Below are 15,245 nucleotides of genomic sequence, written 5' to 3' on the forward strand. Positions count from 1 at the left end.
CATCCTAAACCCCCCGACCCCCCCGGGAGCCCCCAGTGTGATGTGGGGACAGCCGGAGCCCCGGCGGTGTCGGGCGGTGTGTGTGAACTGCATGGGGGGACCCGCACAGCGGGCCCGGCCCCGTGTGGGGGCTCGAGGGGCGCCGGGCTCCGGCCCTCTGGGCTTTATTATCCGGCGCCCCGAACCCCGCGGCTGCGGAGGAAGAGAGAAAGGGATAAGGGAGAGAGAAGGAGAATAAAGGGGAACAGGGAGAGGACAAGGGAGAAATAAGGGGATAAAGAGGGAGAGGCAAGATAATAAGGGGGGATGAGGGGAACAGGGACGGTAGAAGGGGGCAGGAGGGGAGGGTAAGGGGAGGCAGGGTCGGGATGGGCTGGGAGGGTGGAAGGACGAGGGGAAAAAGAGGGAGTAGGGGGAGTCTGGAGGGGTAGAGGGGGAACAGAGGGTGTGTCGGGTTGGATAACAGGGAAGAACGGGGCAGGAAGGAGAGGTGGGGATGGTTGGGGTGCGTAGCAGGGCAAGAAGGGGGCGCAGGGGGAGGCCAGGTGGGGGAAGAGGAAGGGGGCATTGGGGGCGAGTAGAGAGAAGGGGGGATTGAGGGGAGGAGGAAGGGCGGGAAAGAAAGAAGGGGCAGAGAGAAGCAGAGGTGGAAGGCCGAGACCACCGCACCTCACGGCCGAGCGCTGGGGAGAAAATGGCGGCTGCAGCGGCTTCCGGGGTTTAAATGCCCTCGGCCCCGCCCCGCGCAGCCGCCCTGGGGCCCCTCACACCTGTGCCCGGAACAGCGAACACCTGCGCCGGCCCCGCCCCGCGCTCTGTGGCCCCGCCCCGTGGCCCCGCCCCGCCCCGCCCCGTGGCCCCGCCCCGCCGTCCCGGGGCCGTGTCCGTCCCGGGGCCGTGTCCGTCCCGGGGCCGGCGTTCGGGACCCTCGCTCGGCGCTGTGCGAGCCCCGCCCGGGGGCTGCTCCCGGCCGGGACCGCGCCGAGCCCGGGGCGCTGCCGCGACTGGGGCCGGGGGTGCGGGGCCGGGCGCTGCCGGCGTCCGCCGGGGGTCCCGGGCGGGCGAGGCGGGATCGGGACCGGGATTGGTATCGGGACCCGGATCCCGCGGGCGGGAGGAGCCGCTCTGGGGCGGGCGCTGGGGCCGAGTTCGGCCGTGCCGCTCCGGCTCCGGCCGGTGTGGAGCCGGGCTTTGGAGAGCAGCGGAGGTTCCCCGGTGCAGAGGCGGAACCGCGGCCAGGACGGGCAGGGCGGGGGGCTCCCACCGGCACCGAGAGCGGCCGTGAGCGCTGAGCCCCAGCGACCCCGGCCACGACATGAAAGCAGGACAGGAAGAGTTCATCCAGAAGAGTTTTTCCAGGAGCAGAGCCCATTCCATTAGTTCCTAATTATTTATTTTCACCTTTCATACATAAAACATCGAGAACAGGGCATTGTTAATCTCCTGCATCGGCAGGATCTGGTTCCAAGCTGCAGCTCACTGTCAGTGCAGACCACTGGGAGAAAAAGTTGAGTTCTTCCATAAAAACCACCTCTGTCTTCATCCCTCTGAGAGGGAACATCTGCTCTCAAGGGAAGTGCACGGTGCATGGGGAAGCTGAGCAGATTTGGGGGCCAGGGGTCTCACTGCAGCAGTTGGATCTCCATCCCCTCCATATTTGCTTCCCTCTCCTCTATTCCCCAGGCAGGACCAGTGAAGATCACTTCAGCTGGACCTTCTCCTCTTCCCAGATTTGTCTTTGGACCCTACAGATGATAACATGTTGAACTTTCATTTTTCTAGGGACAAAGGGAAAGCTGCAGTGTAGGGAGACCCCACAGAGCTCTACAACACTCCCAGCAGAAATGTGGGCTCGGGTTGCAAGGCCAGAGACCCCAACCTAGCAGTGGCAGGACTGAAACCTGATGTGGACAGCTGGAGCTTCTCGGGATAACAGCCAGCATTTCCCAGCAGCACCAGCAGGTTTGGTGTGCTGGCATCCAAAAAAAAGTGTGGCTCCTTCCTCAGGATCAGATATTGTCCCGAGTACACAGAGCTTTGCACTCACAGGGTGCACTGAATGTGTTTTCTCCTCTTGTCACTCACGTTGCTCCCAGCATCCTTCACAGATCCTGAGGTTTCATGGCCTCCCATCCCTGTTTTCCCAAGTTAATGATTTAAACTGGTTGGATTTCGGCAGCGCCGGCACCCAGGCCCCAGGAGGCAGGCCAAGGATGCTTGCCCTCTGGGATTAATCATTCTCCCAGCTGCTGACACTGCCCCCATATAAACACCGGGATGGGATTCCCGGTGCTGCATCCCAGCAGGAGGAGGGGAGCCAGCTCCAACATGAGGGCAGCTCTGGCCCTGCTGCTCCTCTTGGCCACCGCGCAGGCGGCACACCGAGGTAAGGCCGTGATCCTGGAGCTTTGCTGGCCCCTGGGATGAGGGGCATGGGGCTGGGGCCTCAGTTCCAGTGGTTTCCGGTGGCCTCCCCTCTCCCCAGCCTGCAGCCAAACCGCTGGGCAGGACCAGAGAGGAAAGGGAGGGGTGGGAGGATGGTTCGGTATGCAGGATGCCCCTTGGGGGTGATGCTGGAGGAGGTGGGAGGGGGAGAGGACAGAGCTTCAGGGATCGGCTCCTTCTCCTTCTGAAGGAAAACGGCATTTCCTGCCCCCCCGATAAACACCATTCCTCTGTAAGCTCCCCCCTTGATGGAAACGATGCTCTGCCGCCCTTTGCTGCCTTTCCAGCTCCACAGGGAATCACCCACCTGCCAAAAAACACCTAAAATTTACCTCTCTCCCACACCGCTTTCTGGAAGTGAACAGAAATGCCACAAGCTGGGACCGACAGCCGACGTTCCTGCCAGGAAAGAGACCTGCCTCTCCCATGGCTTCCCCTTTTTGGCAACTCCCCCTTCCCACCAGAGTGATGTCACCCTCAGTGGCCTGGCCCAAACCCCTGGATTTTGTGGAGGTCACCCTGCCCCACACTGTAATCCCAAGAAACACCGATATCAGTGTTTACCCTGCTGGTGCCAAAGTCTGGCCCCACAGAGTCTGTAACACAAATCGATCGCATTTTTCTAGGGATCAGAGCATTGCTGAGAATGTCTTCATGCTGGCTGCTCCGTGGACCCAGCCCCAGAGCTCCCAGGCCTGCCAGAAAAACCAAGCCCACATATTCCATACTCAAAAACTACCATGTGATTTACCTGTAGCTCTCCCAGCTCCAGAGCGGGTTTTCTCCCTGCCCCTTTCCCTGGCTGCAGAGCTGGAACAGCAGCCTGGATACCAGGGATGCTTCTCGCATACCGGCTGTGCCAACGTCTCCCCAGGGACCGCCAAATCCTACTTGGAAAAAGAAGTAATGGAGTGAAAAGAAGAGCAAACCTCCAGTGAATAAAGCATTGTGTTCCGTGGTGGCAGAGCATTCCTTGTTCCCTACTCACAATTCCTCCTTCTCCTGCACTTTCAGGGAGAGCTTATGTCCGGGAGAAAGTCTGCCAGGAGTACAGGATGCTGGGGAAGGAGAACTTCCGAACCCTGTAGGTACCTCCTGCTGCTGGTGCCCTCCCAGGATGCTTGGCACCTGAGCCAAGAACAAAAAACAGTAAATAGAGATCTTGGAAAAGGGAAGATGGATTCAAGTCACCCAAAAGGGGAGATGCAATTCAACCCCTCGACTCTGATTGCTCTTCGCAGGAGAAAAGTTTAATTCTTTGTTGAATTCCTCAAAACAGATTAAGTTTTAATAATTAGGAATTCTAGCAGAGCTGACACATAATCCCCTGTAAGTGGCAGCCCCCAGTCTGGAAGCTGTTCCAATTCTTTCCTGGCTGTTTTCCAAGGAATATGCTGTTATTTCTTGCAGCACCACAGCCAGCAGTGTTAAACCCCATTTGGGCAGAGCAGTGCTGTAACATGATTTTTGATTGAAGAGAAAGGCTCACCTGGCTCTCCCTGTCCTCGCTCCCAGGACCATCATCGCCAACAGCCGGAAATATTCCAATGGCACCTTCGAGGAGATCGGCCACCTCGTCCGGGAAATCGTCTCCCTGGCCGAGACCTGCTGTGCCGACGGGGCTGACCCCTCCTGCTACGATGCCGGGGTGAGGCTGACCAAAAACGGGTAATGGACCCCAAACCGGAGCTGGGATGGGACGGGGTGGCCATAATGTCCTCTCCCTCCCGCAGTCCACGGCCCTATCGGTCAAATCCTGCAGTGCGGACTCGCCCTTCCCGGCGCATCCCGGCACGGCCGCGTGCTGTGCCCATGAGGGGCTGGAGCGGAAGCTGTGCCTGGCTGCCCTGCGGCACCCGCCTCAGCCGCTGCCCCAGTACCTCCAGCCCTCCGACAAGGAGCTCTGCCAGGCCTTCCGGCAGGATCCCAGGGAATTTGCGGATAGGTGAGCCAGGGTGGGGATAGCATCCCACTGAGCCCAGGTGGGCGCTGGCACCGGCCAGTGCCATGAGCTGACAGCTTGAGGTGGCACCTGGAGAGGGCTCCCATCCCTGGACAACCCTAACACACCTCCAAACCCCACTTCTGCTCCCAATCCCCTGATCCCAAGGTGGTTGGTCTCCTTATCCCACCTCTGCCGCAGGTTTCTGTACGAGTACTCCAGCAGCTACAGCCAGGCTCCCCTGCCTGTGCTCCTGGGCTCCACCAGGACCTTCCTCTCCATGGTCTCCACCTGCTGCATCTCCCCTGCACCCACTGCCTGCTTCCTGAAGGAGGTGAGACCCTTTGGAGTGTGAGGCTTGCCCCCATCCTCACTACCCAGGGAGCCGGGCGAGCACTGTGCTAATGGCCCTGGGAAGAGGAGGACATTTCCATTCTCTTTTTGTGGCAGAAACTGGAGAGGAAAACCCTCTCCCTACTCACCCTGACGTCAAACCGGATTTGCTCCCGCTTCTCGGTGTATGGGAAGGACAAAGTCAGCTTCAGGTACAGGGGACAATGGCCTTTCCGTCCTGGAACAGGGGCTGGGCTGGGAGGGGGTTCCTCGCTCCTGCTGCAGATCCTGTTGGCAGGCAGCATTCAGAAATATAAGCTTTAGTTCTGGTGTCAATCCCTGGAGATGCTCCATGCACAGCACAGGCGCAGAGCAAGCCCTGTGCTCCCCATCCCTTCCTCCCTCACTCCTGCTCAGAGCTGTTTCCTGGGAAGGGGGACCCGAGTCCCCTGAGCCCCCACACACCCTGTGCTCCCCAGCTACCTGGCCTCACTGGCTCAGAAGATTCCCACTGCTTCCTTCGAGGACCTTCTCCCCCTGGCAGAAGACGCTGCTGAGGTGTCTTCCCAGTGCTGTGACTCGGTGGCCGAGGACTGCATGCAGAAGAAGGTAGGGGAGCCTGGAGCCCAGCCCAAACCAGCTCCTGAGTCCCAGCAGGAGCTCAGGGAGGTGAGGGGACCTGCACATCCCCTGCTTCCTCTCTGTAGCTGTTGGAGCACACGGCCAAAGTCTGTGCCGCGCTATCGGCCCAGGACGGGCGCTTTGCCGACTGCTGCAAGGGGAAAAACCTGATGGAAAACCATTTCTGCATCCTGGCCTTGCCCCCAGCGCCAGCTCCCAAGCTGCCAGAGGCATCAGAGCCAACCAACAAGGAGCTGTGTGGCAAGGAGGGGGCTCTCCATGCCACCAGGTGAGTGGTACCCGTGCCAGCCAGGGTGCAGTCATGGAATAGAACTATTTAGGTTGGAAAAGACCCCTAAGATCATCAAGTCCAAGCAGTTCCTGACCCTGTTACGTGCTTTGGTTATTATGGGGATAAGCAGGGGAGCATCCTCAATTCCCTCAGGTGAATTTGTACCACCAGGCAGCCCCAGGGACTGCACAAAGATGCCAAAAGCAGCCCCCATCCCGTTCTGAGCAGCACCCATAATAAAACCTCACAAGACCCTTCGTTTTCCCACTCCAGGTCCCTGTTTGAGCTGGCACGGAGGCATCCCAGCCTCCCTGATGCTGTTCTTGCCAAGCTCTACGACTCCTTGGGGAAAGTCCAGGGGGAATGCTGCTCCACCAAAGACCCCTCTGCTTGTTTGGACAGCAAGGTGAGTGGTGGAGGGGGCTCTGGGGGCTCATCCTGTTGCCCCTCATCCCCGTGTTTCCCAAATCCCTGCAGAGGCTTTTCCCAGCCTGGTGACACCCACACTGTTCCCCCAGCGCAAGCAGATGGAAGCAGAGCTGCCGCCCTTGGTGGAAAAGGCCAGCCAGCTCTGCGGGCAGTACAACAAGCTGCCTTTCCTTGAGTTCAAGAAGAGGTAAGCTTTTGCCTTCCCCCCACAAAAAAAACCCGCCTGGATCAGTGGATGCAATCAAAATCTGTCCAAAATGTTGAGGATGCAAAACGGAGCCACCCACGCGTGCGTCCCCCCTCCCCAAAAGCCGCGTGGGTCTGGAACGGCACGGTTCCCGCTGTAACCCCGCTCCCCACGCCGCAGGCTGCGGGAGAGCCTGACGCAGACGGAGCCCGAGGCCAGCCCGCCGCAGCTGGAGCGGCTCTTGGAGCAGCGAGTGTCCTTCGCCTCCACCTGCTGCATCCCGGACTCTCCCCTGCTCCTCTGCGCTTCCAAGGTACGGCCCCCTCCGCTCCCTGCGCTGCTGCGGGGCCAGACCCCACACCGGGGCTGCCCCTCGGCTCTTCCCTCCTTTTCCAGGTGAGCTCGGGGCTGGGAGAAGTGTGCAAGCAGGAGTCCTGCCTGCTGGGATAGGGGGCTGGTGCCGGCAGCAGGGATCGCTTCTCCAGGCGTGCACGGATGGAGGGGACCACGAGGCTGAGCTCTGCGCACACACAGGAGCGGGGGACATCGGAAGGGAGCACGAGGGAGCGGGGCTGGAGGCCGTCCGGCAGATGGAAGGTGTCACCGAGCCCACAGCTCCCTGCCGCCCTTGTACTCCTGCAGCCAAAATAAAGACAAGAACAGTCCCCTCACTGCTGCTGGAACGGCTTTCTGCACCCTCGGGGCGGTGGGGAGGGTGGGAAAGGGGCACAGCTGCGCCTCCACAGGCAGGAAGAGGTCCCAGCCCTGATCCTGGGAGATAAAGCTCGAAAAAACTGAGCAAAACCAGTGAAAAGCCTCCTCAAATACCCTCAAAGACAGCGGTCTGTGGGGACTGGGGTATTCAGGTACCTGGAGGCAACAGCCCCTCACCTGAGAGGGGGCCCTGGGCACCCCCAGCCCCCCCTGCAGCCTCCCCACCTGCCCAGGCGAGCCCTCCCCAGCACGGGCAGGATTTTGGGGGTGCTACGGACGAAGCAGCCCCGGGTTGGGAGGCAGGAGGATGGCAAACCCAGTCCAGAAAACAACAGGAGAATCCCCCGAGCCCAAATGTGGCAGCTTTGTGTACAACAAATACACCAAGGGAAGCAAATAAGGACACCTGAGTGCGCAGAGATGAGCCAGAGCGATAAAACAGAGCCAAACCCAAGAACTTCCCGTTCGAGACAGGACTCCACAGTGATCCAGGGCAGCGTTGGCAGCCCCTGGATCACTCCTGAGTTTCCCTGTAGTGTGAGAAACAAGATGGATTTGGCTGGCAGGGCCCCTGTCCATCTCCTGCCAGAGCCCCTCTTATTTTGGGGTACCGAACTAGACAGAAAAGACAACTTGGTTTTGGGGGTTTTTTCCCCCCAAGGATCCCACTGAGCTGGGACTGGACCTGCTGCAATGGAGCAGCAAACCACTGATGCCCAGCCACTGGATCCACCCACCACCCTCATGTTACAGCCTGCCTTTGGCATTTATTTTCCAAAATATTAATTTCTAATTCTTTCCAATTAATAAGTTGGGTTTCACCTTGTTCTGTTGGGGTGAGTGACCCACATCTCACTCCTGTACTCACCCTTGCATCCTTCAAATTCTGGATGTGCAGGGTAAGGGCTAACAATTACTGCGACCTTCTGGGATTCCAAGGAAAACTGGAGAAATGCCATTAAGCCAGCCAAGGACATCTCTGCTGTGTGACACCATCACTGCTTATGGGGGGAAAAGCCACCCAAAAATACTCAACTGCTGCTCAAAACAACACAAATCACAATTCTCTTACTAAAACCAGCAGATTCCTGGGAAAGTTCAGGCTGCTCCTGCCTGATGCCAGCCAGCATCTCCTCCCCAGGGATTCCATCCAGCCCTTTGCCAGCATGGGCATAAACCGCTTGGCTTTTCCACTCTCTGTTGTACCAGGGATTTTTTTTTTTAATTTTATTTTCCAGCTCTCCTTCTTCCTGCCCTCAGCACTGTGATAGACACGAGGTGGATTCACCTCCTGTCTTTTCAGCCCACCAGCTCTCTAAGCCATTCCCAAAAATGTAGAGGAAGCAGCAAAGTTCCGGACTTAGTTGTTTGGGTTTTTTTTTTTTTCAAATCCCCATCCTTGTTGCTCAGCACAACACATCCTATCCGGTCTGTCTGCTCCCCAGGCACTCATCAGGTTACAGCAGGAATTCAACAGTGATGCAGGAATTCCAGGGAACCATCACCTCATTACAACCAGGGAATGTAGGGCTGCATTGGGAAAAGCCCGATGGGAATTACTCGAGGTACTGAAAACCCACACTGAATAAAACGGCTCCGACACTGACCTGGCCAGTGCTCCATAAAAGCATTTTAAAAATTGTTGAAAGTATTAGTTTTATCCACCTCTGAGACCTGCAGAGCTGCTTGATTTCCCAGTGCCTGGCTTTCCCAGGCCTTTTGGGCCAGCAGCATCCCAGCCATCCACTTCAACCACCCAAAAAACAGACAGAAAAAAGGCTCATACCTCCTTTAAATTTTATTTGTCTCCCAGACTGTGTACAACACGTTCCCAAAAGGAGCAGCAAGCATTTTTCTCTTGGCTTAACTCCCCACAGGCAGGCCCAGCAAAGCCTGCAGCTAAACAGCCATTTATATGGGGGGATCAGCTCACAGGTGCTGCCAGTGCCACTCAGCTCACACCAGGGCTTCCAGCAGCTGCATGGAATCCATAATCCATTCCCCCATCCTGGACCCTGGTGAAGTAGGTGCCCAAAAAAATGTCCCTTGGTGCCTCAGGGCCATGCTCCTTGCCTGGGCGCTGGGATGAGCCTTCCACAGCCACAGGGCGGTGCCTGGGCACCAACACCTCCCAAGGGACTGGCACCACCGGGGGGGTCATTGTCCCCCGCATCCAGCTGGAATCACTGTCTCACCAACGGGGCTGCAGGAACCGATGCAGATCCCTGGCGTTGCCTCTGCTCTCACCATGGCACGGTTTGAGCTGAAAAAGGAGGTTTTCAGTCACAGCAGGGCTTTACACAGCCCCAGAGCTACCCCCGAGCCCCCACTGCAGCACCTGATGCTGCCAGCTCCAGCTCCCAGGCATCCGTGGCCAGTCAAACATGACACCGGGCAGGAGCAGAGGGCTGGACCTCAGTGCAAACCAGTTTCCCCAGTAGCTGCTCCCACACTCACCAGTTCGAGCTCATCCTATCCCTGGCAAAGCCCGTGCCAGGCTGGAGGGGTCTGTCGTGCTCTGGCAGAGACCTGGGCAGAGGAAACCAGCCGGTGCCCGTGCCGGGAGAACGGAGCCCGGTGGCAGGAGGGGCCATCGGCTCCCCCGGGAGACTCCAGCCCCACCTGCTCCCAGTGTCCCCCGTAGCGGGTGGGAGACGCGGCATGCAGAGCCCCCGTGGCCGCTCACCAGGCCGCGGTTCGAGAGGGAGCCGGTCCCGTGGCGGGAATTGGGAGCTGCGGGGGACCCCCGGCTCCACCAGGTCCCCATCTCCCGGAGTACAGGGTAGGAGATAGCAGGGACACCCGTCCTCATCCCGGGATGCTGCTGCTGCTCCCTCCCAGAGGGTCAGTGCCAAAACCCACTGTCAGAGTCACGGGAACCCCCAGCGGGTCCCGCGCCGAGGGAGGGAAACAAAACATCACCTGTGGCTCCCTGGGCAGGGTCCGGACCGCCGCTCCGGGCAGCGCCTCCCGGGCACCGGAGCTCACAGCGCGGGGAGACGGGAGCGAACGGCTCCGCTTCGCCCAGTTTTGCCCCGCTTCTCAACCTGTTTTCCACCAGTTTTGCCCGGTTTCCCTCACCCTGTCCCGCCCCGGACCACCGAGACGCCCCCGCTCTCTCCCGCCGGGATGGGAGCCGCTCCGGAGGAGCCCCGGGGAACCGGGAGAGCGCCCGGAGCGCTGAGCTCGGCTCGGTGCCTGCGGGGAGACGCGGCGGTGGCAGTGGGAGCAGCTCCAGCACAGCCCTTATGCCGCCCGGAACGGGACCCCGAGCCCGGCAGAGCCTCTGGAGCCGGGAGCGGGTCCGGGAGCGGGAGCCGGGAGCGGGAGGCGCCGCGGTGGTGGCGCCCTCGCGTGGGCAGCGCGGGTATCGCAGCCGGGCCGCCCCGCGCCCAGCCCCGCCGGTACCGCCACCCGCGCCCCAAGGACACTGGCGACACGCGGACACCTTTCCGTCACCCCTTTATTCAAGCCGCTGCACGTTTTAGCCCTCGCCCATGGAGCCAGCCGGTGCTGCCGTCCGGGACCCGCCCGCAGGTACCGAGAGCTCCTGCGGAGAGAGCGGAGCCCATGGGCCTCAGCATCCACCCCAGTGTGAGGATCCGGTCACACCGGCCCGGTCGCCCCCCCTGTCCCCTGCACCTTCACGCGATGCCCGTTTCCCGCACGTCTTCGCTTCTGGAAGGTGAATCCTTGTTTAATGTCTCCATCTCTTCTGCCTTTCTCTTCCTACGCTGCCTCCGACAGTGGCTTGACAGGGTGGAAAAATAATAAAAAACAAACAAACAAAAAAGAGGCAGAATGAGACGTGGCAGTGATGCTCCTCCCTCTCCCTCGGCTTTTACCCTGTAGAAGATCCATATGGGATCACACCTGGTTTCCAGCCCCAAAGGGATGTCCCAGGCACCTCCCAGCACCTGCAGAACCATGCCCCACCAGCCTGGGGCAGCCCAAACTGAACCTGCCTGGAGCCAGTGGAGCTGGGCAGGATTTGTCCTTCCCTTCCCTTCCCTTCCCGCTCCCCTTCCCGCCCCGTTCCCCCACGTACTGACTGCAGAGGCAGATGCCGACGACGAGGATGATGAGGGTGACGATGGCGGCGATCAGGGAGATGATGACGATCTGGCCCTGGTCCCCTCGCAGGTAGAACAGATCCACCCTCTCGCAGCGAGCACCGGTGTAGCCTCGCTCGCACCTGCCCCGCAGCACAGGGGAGGCAGAGGGGGGTCCCAAAAGCTGCCATGGTTCCGTGTCCCCCTCATCCTGCTCTCCCGGAGAGGACGGGCACAGCATCCCACCCCGTGCCGCCGCCTCCCCACCGGGGGTGACTTACACACAACCCGGTGCCTGCTCGGCCACGAGGAAGCGGCACCTCCCTTTGACGCAGTAGTGCTGGTACTCCTCCGGGCACCGGGAGAAGTGGCCCTGCCGCCGCAGCTGCGTCCCGTTCCCTGGGGGTGACAAGGACGAAGAATTCCCCCGGAGGGGTGATAGCTCTGCCCGAAGGCAGCAGCATCCCGGAGCTGCTCCATCCGCGCAGCAGCTCCGAGCCTGGCCGGCTGCAAACAGCTGCCAGCACGGGTGTCCTTGGCTTCCCAGCCCAGGGATGCCACACGGCTACGCTAGACAAAACCGGCTCTCCCGCTCCCTTCCGCCGCCTCCGGCTCTCCCGAGCACCCTCACGCCCCACCCCTTACCTGTGCATCCCTTGGCGCTGCCGCAGGTGAGCCCCTCCGTGCCGTGGCCGGCGGTGACGTTGGTGTCGGCTCCCACGAAGAATGCCAAGCCTGGAACACAGCGGAGGCAGCTCGGAGGGGAAGCCCCGGCACCGCCACCACCGCCCCGCCACAGCGACAGGGAGGGGACCGGCAGCGGGCTCTGCAGCTGCGCCCACGGCCCCCCTTGCCTGGCAGCATCAGCTTTTCCCCAGGGTCAGGAGAAGGGAAAACCGGTCCCCGCCTGCTGCCTCCACCCACCAACGCCCCCGGAGGTCTGGGCACGGAGGTCTGGGAGCCAGCGTGGTGGATTTTGGACCACACAGCCCAGCCAGCTGCTCCTCTGCCCAGGGAGGATGCAGGGAGGGATCCCCAGAGAGATCCGGGATCATGGAATCACTGATTGGTTTGGGCTGGAAGGGACTGTAAAGTCCGTCTTGTTCCAACCCTGCTGCCATGGGCAGGGACACCTTCCACTAGAAGGACCACACCAGGTTGCTCCAAACCCTGTCCAATTTGGCCTTGGACACTTCCAGGGATGGGGCAGCAACAGCTTCTCCGGGCAATCTGTGCCAGGGCCTCTCCACCCTCACAGGGAAGAATTCCTTCCCAATATCTAATCTAAACCTGCCCTTTGTCAGTATAAAGCCGTTCCCCTTTGTCCTGTCATTCCGTGCCCTTGTGACAAGTCCCTCTGCAGCTCTCTTGGAGCCCCTTTAGGCACTGCAAGGTGCTCTAAGGTCTCCTTGGGCCAGGAAAGGGGCCACCACGCTCTCCGTGGCCGCGGGGTGAAACCGAGAGGCGGCGGAGCCCGGCACGTCACAGCGGCGGTAACTGGATCGCTGGCATACCAGCACTGACTCAGCACGGCCCCGCTCCCCGCCCGGCCCTCCCCAGGGATTCACCCGCCGTGGTGGCACCCAGGGAGCTGGGGACAGGTCCTGCTTGACGGGGCGGGGTGCTGGGTGGCTCCCGCGGAGGTGTCTCGCCGAGGCGGGGGTGTTGCCACCCGAGGTGAGTGCACTTTGAGGCTTCCCAGAGAGGGGTGAGTGCACTTTGAGGCTTCCCAGAGAGGGGAGAGTTCGCGCGGCCAGATCCCGGCAGCCTCGTCTCGGGCTACCTGTTTCCTCATCTGGCCCTTCGGCACCTTGGAAACAGCAGTGGGAGCTGCCCAGCCAAGCCTCCGGCGTCCCCCCCATCCCACAGCAGGGACATTCCCAGTACACACGTCCCTCCTGGCTATATATAGCCACCATCGCGCTAATGACGTGCTTTGGCTAACAGAGCTCCAAGAGAGCACGGCGGGGAGGAAAAGGAGCCCACCGCCCCGCCCGGCCCAGCCTCAGGGTGGGAGCTGCCTGGCGGGAGCCAGGGATGAGCCATGGGGCGGCTGCCCCCCGGGATCCAGCTGTGGGCGGCGTGGGCACGCGGCGGGGCAGGGAGGGAGGCTGACTTCACTCCCGGTGACCGAGTTCACAGCTCGGCATGGAAATATCCCCACCACGCTGAGCTCCCCACCCTTATTGCAACCAGATGCGGAGTTCTGGCATCCTCCGGGCTGGCAGCCCCTTGGCAGGACCGCCCTGGTGGCAGCGCCAGCTCCAGAGGGAGAGAGGCTGTGCCCCCCCCGCAGCCGGATCGCAGCACCCAGAAGCCGCAGGTGCAAACACCCTCAGCTCTTTGATGCACGGGGAGACTGGCTCCACTATCTAGGACTGCAAGCTTTCCTGAGCAGCCAGAGATAACCCAGGGAAGTATCCCAAACACTGGGTTATTTTGCTGTTAACACCCCCGTGCTTTCCCAGGAAAGCCCAAACTTCAAGAGAGCAACCACCCAGGACATTGACGTGGTCTGATGGGACATACCAGCCCCAAAACAGGTCTGCTACCCTTGTTTTCCTCCTGCCAGCACAGGTTTGGCAGGTTTTGCCAAGTGCTGTCACCGGCCCTGCCAAAGGGCCAAACCCAAACTGCTCCCTGCGGAGAGAAAAGCTCCCCCAAAATCCCAGTGCTGGCACTCTCTGCCAGGGAGGGTGTCAGTTTCCAGCCCTATCTGTGGTTATTTCCTGGCAGCCATGAGCAGACACCTGTCTGCAGCTTCCTGCCTCCCAAAAACTTAGGAACTAACATGGGAATGCTCACACACTTGCTGAATAGGTACTGGCCCCCCTGCCCCCAGCATCCCCCATTCCCGGCGCTGCCAAGGATGGCTGTGGGTACTCAGGCACCCACGAGCAGTGTCCCATCAACAGGTGGTAAAAGCATCCCAGTCCTGCTCCAGGATCCAGCCAGGGCAGCCTGGCCCCCATGCTGGCCCCAAGAGATTCAGGGATTCAGAGGCAAGGGGAGCACTGGACTGGAATGGTGGGGAGTTCCAGGATGGGAACTGCGGACACACGGGGGAGCCCAGGGACAGGACTGGATAAAAACCAGGCTGGGCATAGGGGAAGGGCTGGCATGTCCGGGGGGGCACAGGGAGGCACTGGGATGGGACTGGAGAAACACCAGGGTCAACACTGGGATGGCACAGGGCCAGCACCAGGATGGGGCGTAACAGGAGGGATACAAGGGTTCAGCAGAATGGGACCAGGGGAGCAGCAGGACGGGATGGGGGAGCACCAGGACAGGCAAGGGGGAGCACCGGGATGGGACCGGGAGGCAGGTGCAGGATCATCAGCCTGGGACCGGGAAGCAGCGGGATGGGATAGGGGCAGCACCGGGACCAGAAAGAGGATAGTGCCGGCACAGGGGGACATCGGGCTGGGACAGTGGAGGTGACACCGTGCAGGGACGCGGAGCACCGTGCAGGGGCGGGGAGCGCCGGGCCGGGACAGGGAGGAACATCCTGCCAGCCCCTGGGTATCCCGGGACCGGGCTGGTGGCAGGGCAGGGGGACCCCCGTGCTTACCGGAGGCGAGGGCCAGGCAGAGCAGCAGGGTACCGGGGCCGCCGCCCGGGGCCGGGGCCGCCGCCGCCGCCTCCATGCGCGCCGCCGCCGCCTGCCCGGTGCCCGGTGCCCGGCGGCTGCGGCGGGGCGGGACGGGGGCGGCCGCTCGGGCACCACCGCCCTCCTTCTCTTCCTCCTCCTCCTCCTGCGCCTCCTCCTCGTCCAGCTGCGCGGCTCCCACCCCGCCGGAGCCATCCCTTGGCGGTGCGGCGGTGCCTCCCCGGGTGTCCTCTCCCGTGTGTCCCACCCACGCGTGTCCCACCTCGCACCAGCCACGCCTGGCCCCGTCCTGCCAGGAGGCGTCAAGCAGATGCCTCATCCCAGATCCCTGGCGGCGAGAGGGATCCCCCATCCTGCCATCCCGGGTTCCAAGCAGGGCTCCGGGGATCCCCTTTCCACAAGGACAGAGGGCGCGCACCCAAGTCCAGCCTCACCTCCCCGAAGCCATTTCTCCCTGGCCAGCTTGATTAGGAAATGGAGATTTATTCATAGCGAGCAGCTATAAAACGCCCTCCCGAGGGCCTTGGCAGGGGATGACGGCGGTTCCAAATTACTCTGCAAGGGGCTGTGCCTTCGCACAAGCCCTCTGCAAGCCGGCCTTGGGGTGTACTTTTTGCCTC

General features: G+C 61.3%; 2 protein-coding genes and 1 long non-coding RNA gene across 3 annotated transcripts; 1 reads left to right on the forward strand and 2 right to left on the reverse strand.

Annotated features, from left to right (window-relative positions):
* Positions 1-2,262: 2,262 nt before the first annotated feature.
* On the forward strand, positions 2,263-6,920 carry GC (GC vitamin D binding protein). Its single transcript, XM_039551429.1, has 12 exons — positions 2,263-2,386; positions 3,460-3,529; positions 3,961-4,093; positions 4,179-4,390; positions 4,589-4,721; positions 4,838-4,932; positions 5,200-5,329; positions 5,428-5,630; positions 5,907-6,039; positions 6,152-6,249; positions 6,430-6,562; positions 6,646-6,920. The coding sequence occupies exons 1-12, from the start codon at positions 2,278-2,280 to the stop codon at positions 6,697-6,699; spliced, it is 1,503 nt and encodes a 500-aa protein (XP_039407363.1). The 5' UTR covers positions 2,263-2,277; the 3' UTR covers positions 6,700-6,920.
* On the reverse strand, positions 2,380-4,025 carry LOC120409939. Its single transcript, XR_005601816.1, has 3 exons — positions 3,935-4,025; positions 3,434-3,573; positions 2,380-3,332 (listed from the first exon to the last, which is right to left on the reverse strand). It is a non-coding gene; the product is annotated as an uncharacterized LOC120409939 (long non-coding RNA).
* A 3,488-nt stretch (positions 6,921-10,408) lies between the features above and the next one.
* Positions 10,409-14,662, reverse strand: BTC (betacellulin). Its single transcript, XM_039551430.1, has 6 exons — positions 14,587-14,662; positions 11,661-11,750; positions 11,297-11,414; positions 11,012-11,158; positions 10,606-10,713; positions 10,409-10,513 (listed from the first exon to the last, which is right to left on the reverse strand). The coding sequence occupies exons 1-5, from the start codon at positions 14,660-14,662 to the stop codon at positions 10,608-10,610; spliced, it is 537 nt and encodes a 178-aa protein (XP_039407364.1). The 3' UTR covers positions 10,409-10,513; positions 10,606-10,607.
* Between the last annotated feature and the right edge of the window lie 583 nt (positions 14,663-15,245).

Source organism: Corvus cornix, chromosome 4 (genome assembly GCF_000738735.6).
Source record: "Corvus cornix cornix isolate S_Up_H32 chromosome 4, ASM73873v5, whole genome shotgun sequence".
Taxonomy (NCBI): domain Eukaryota; kingdom Metazoa; phylum Chordata; class Aves; order Passeriformes; family Corvidae; genus Corvus; species Corvus cornix.

What these genes read in the sequence shown, in the direction of transcription:
- GC (XM_039551429.1), top strand. Translation starts at nt 2,278, where the DNA reads ATGGGATTCCCGGTGCTGCATCCCAGCAGGAGGAGGGGAGCCAGCTCC. An exon ending in AAGGAGAACTTCCGAACCCT is followed by an intron (nt 3,530 to 3,960) that starts GTAGGTACCTCC and finishes CCTCGCTCCCAG; the next exon opens with GACCATCATCGCCAACAGCC. An exon ending in CCCAGGGAATTTGCGGATAG is followed by an intron (nt 4,391 to 4,588) that starts GTGAGCCAGGGT and finishes CCTCTGCCGCAG; the next exon opens with GTTTCTGTACGAGTACTCCA.
- BTC (XM_039551430.1), bottom strand. Translation starts at nt 14,662, where the DNA reads ATGGAGGCGGCGGCGGCGGCCCCGGCCCCGGGCGGCGGCCCCGGTACC. An exon ending in CAGCGCCAAGGGATGCACAG is followed by an intron (nt 11,415 to 11,660) that starts GTAAGGGGTGGG and finishes TGTCACCCCCAG; the next exon opens with GGAACGGGACGCAGCTGCGG. An exon ending in GAGCAGGCACCGGGTTGTGT is followed by an intron (nt 11,159 to 11,296) that starts GTAAGTCACCCC and finishes GCTGCGGGGCAG; the next exon opens with GTGCGAGCGAGGCTACACCG.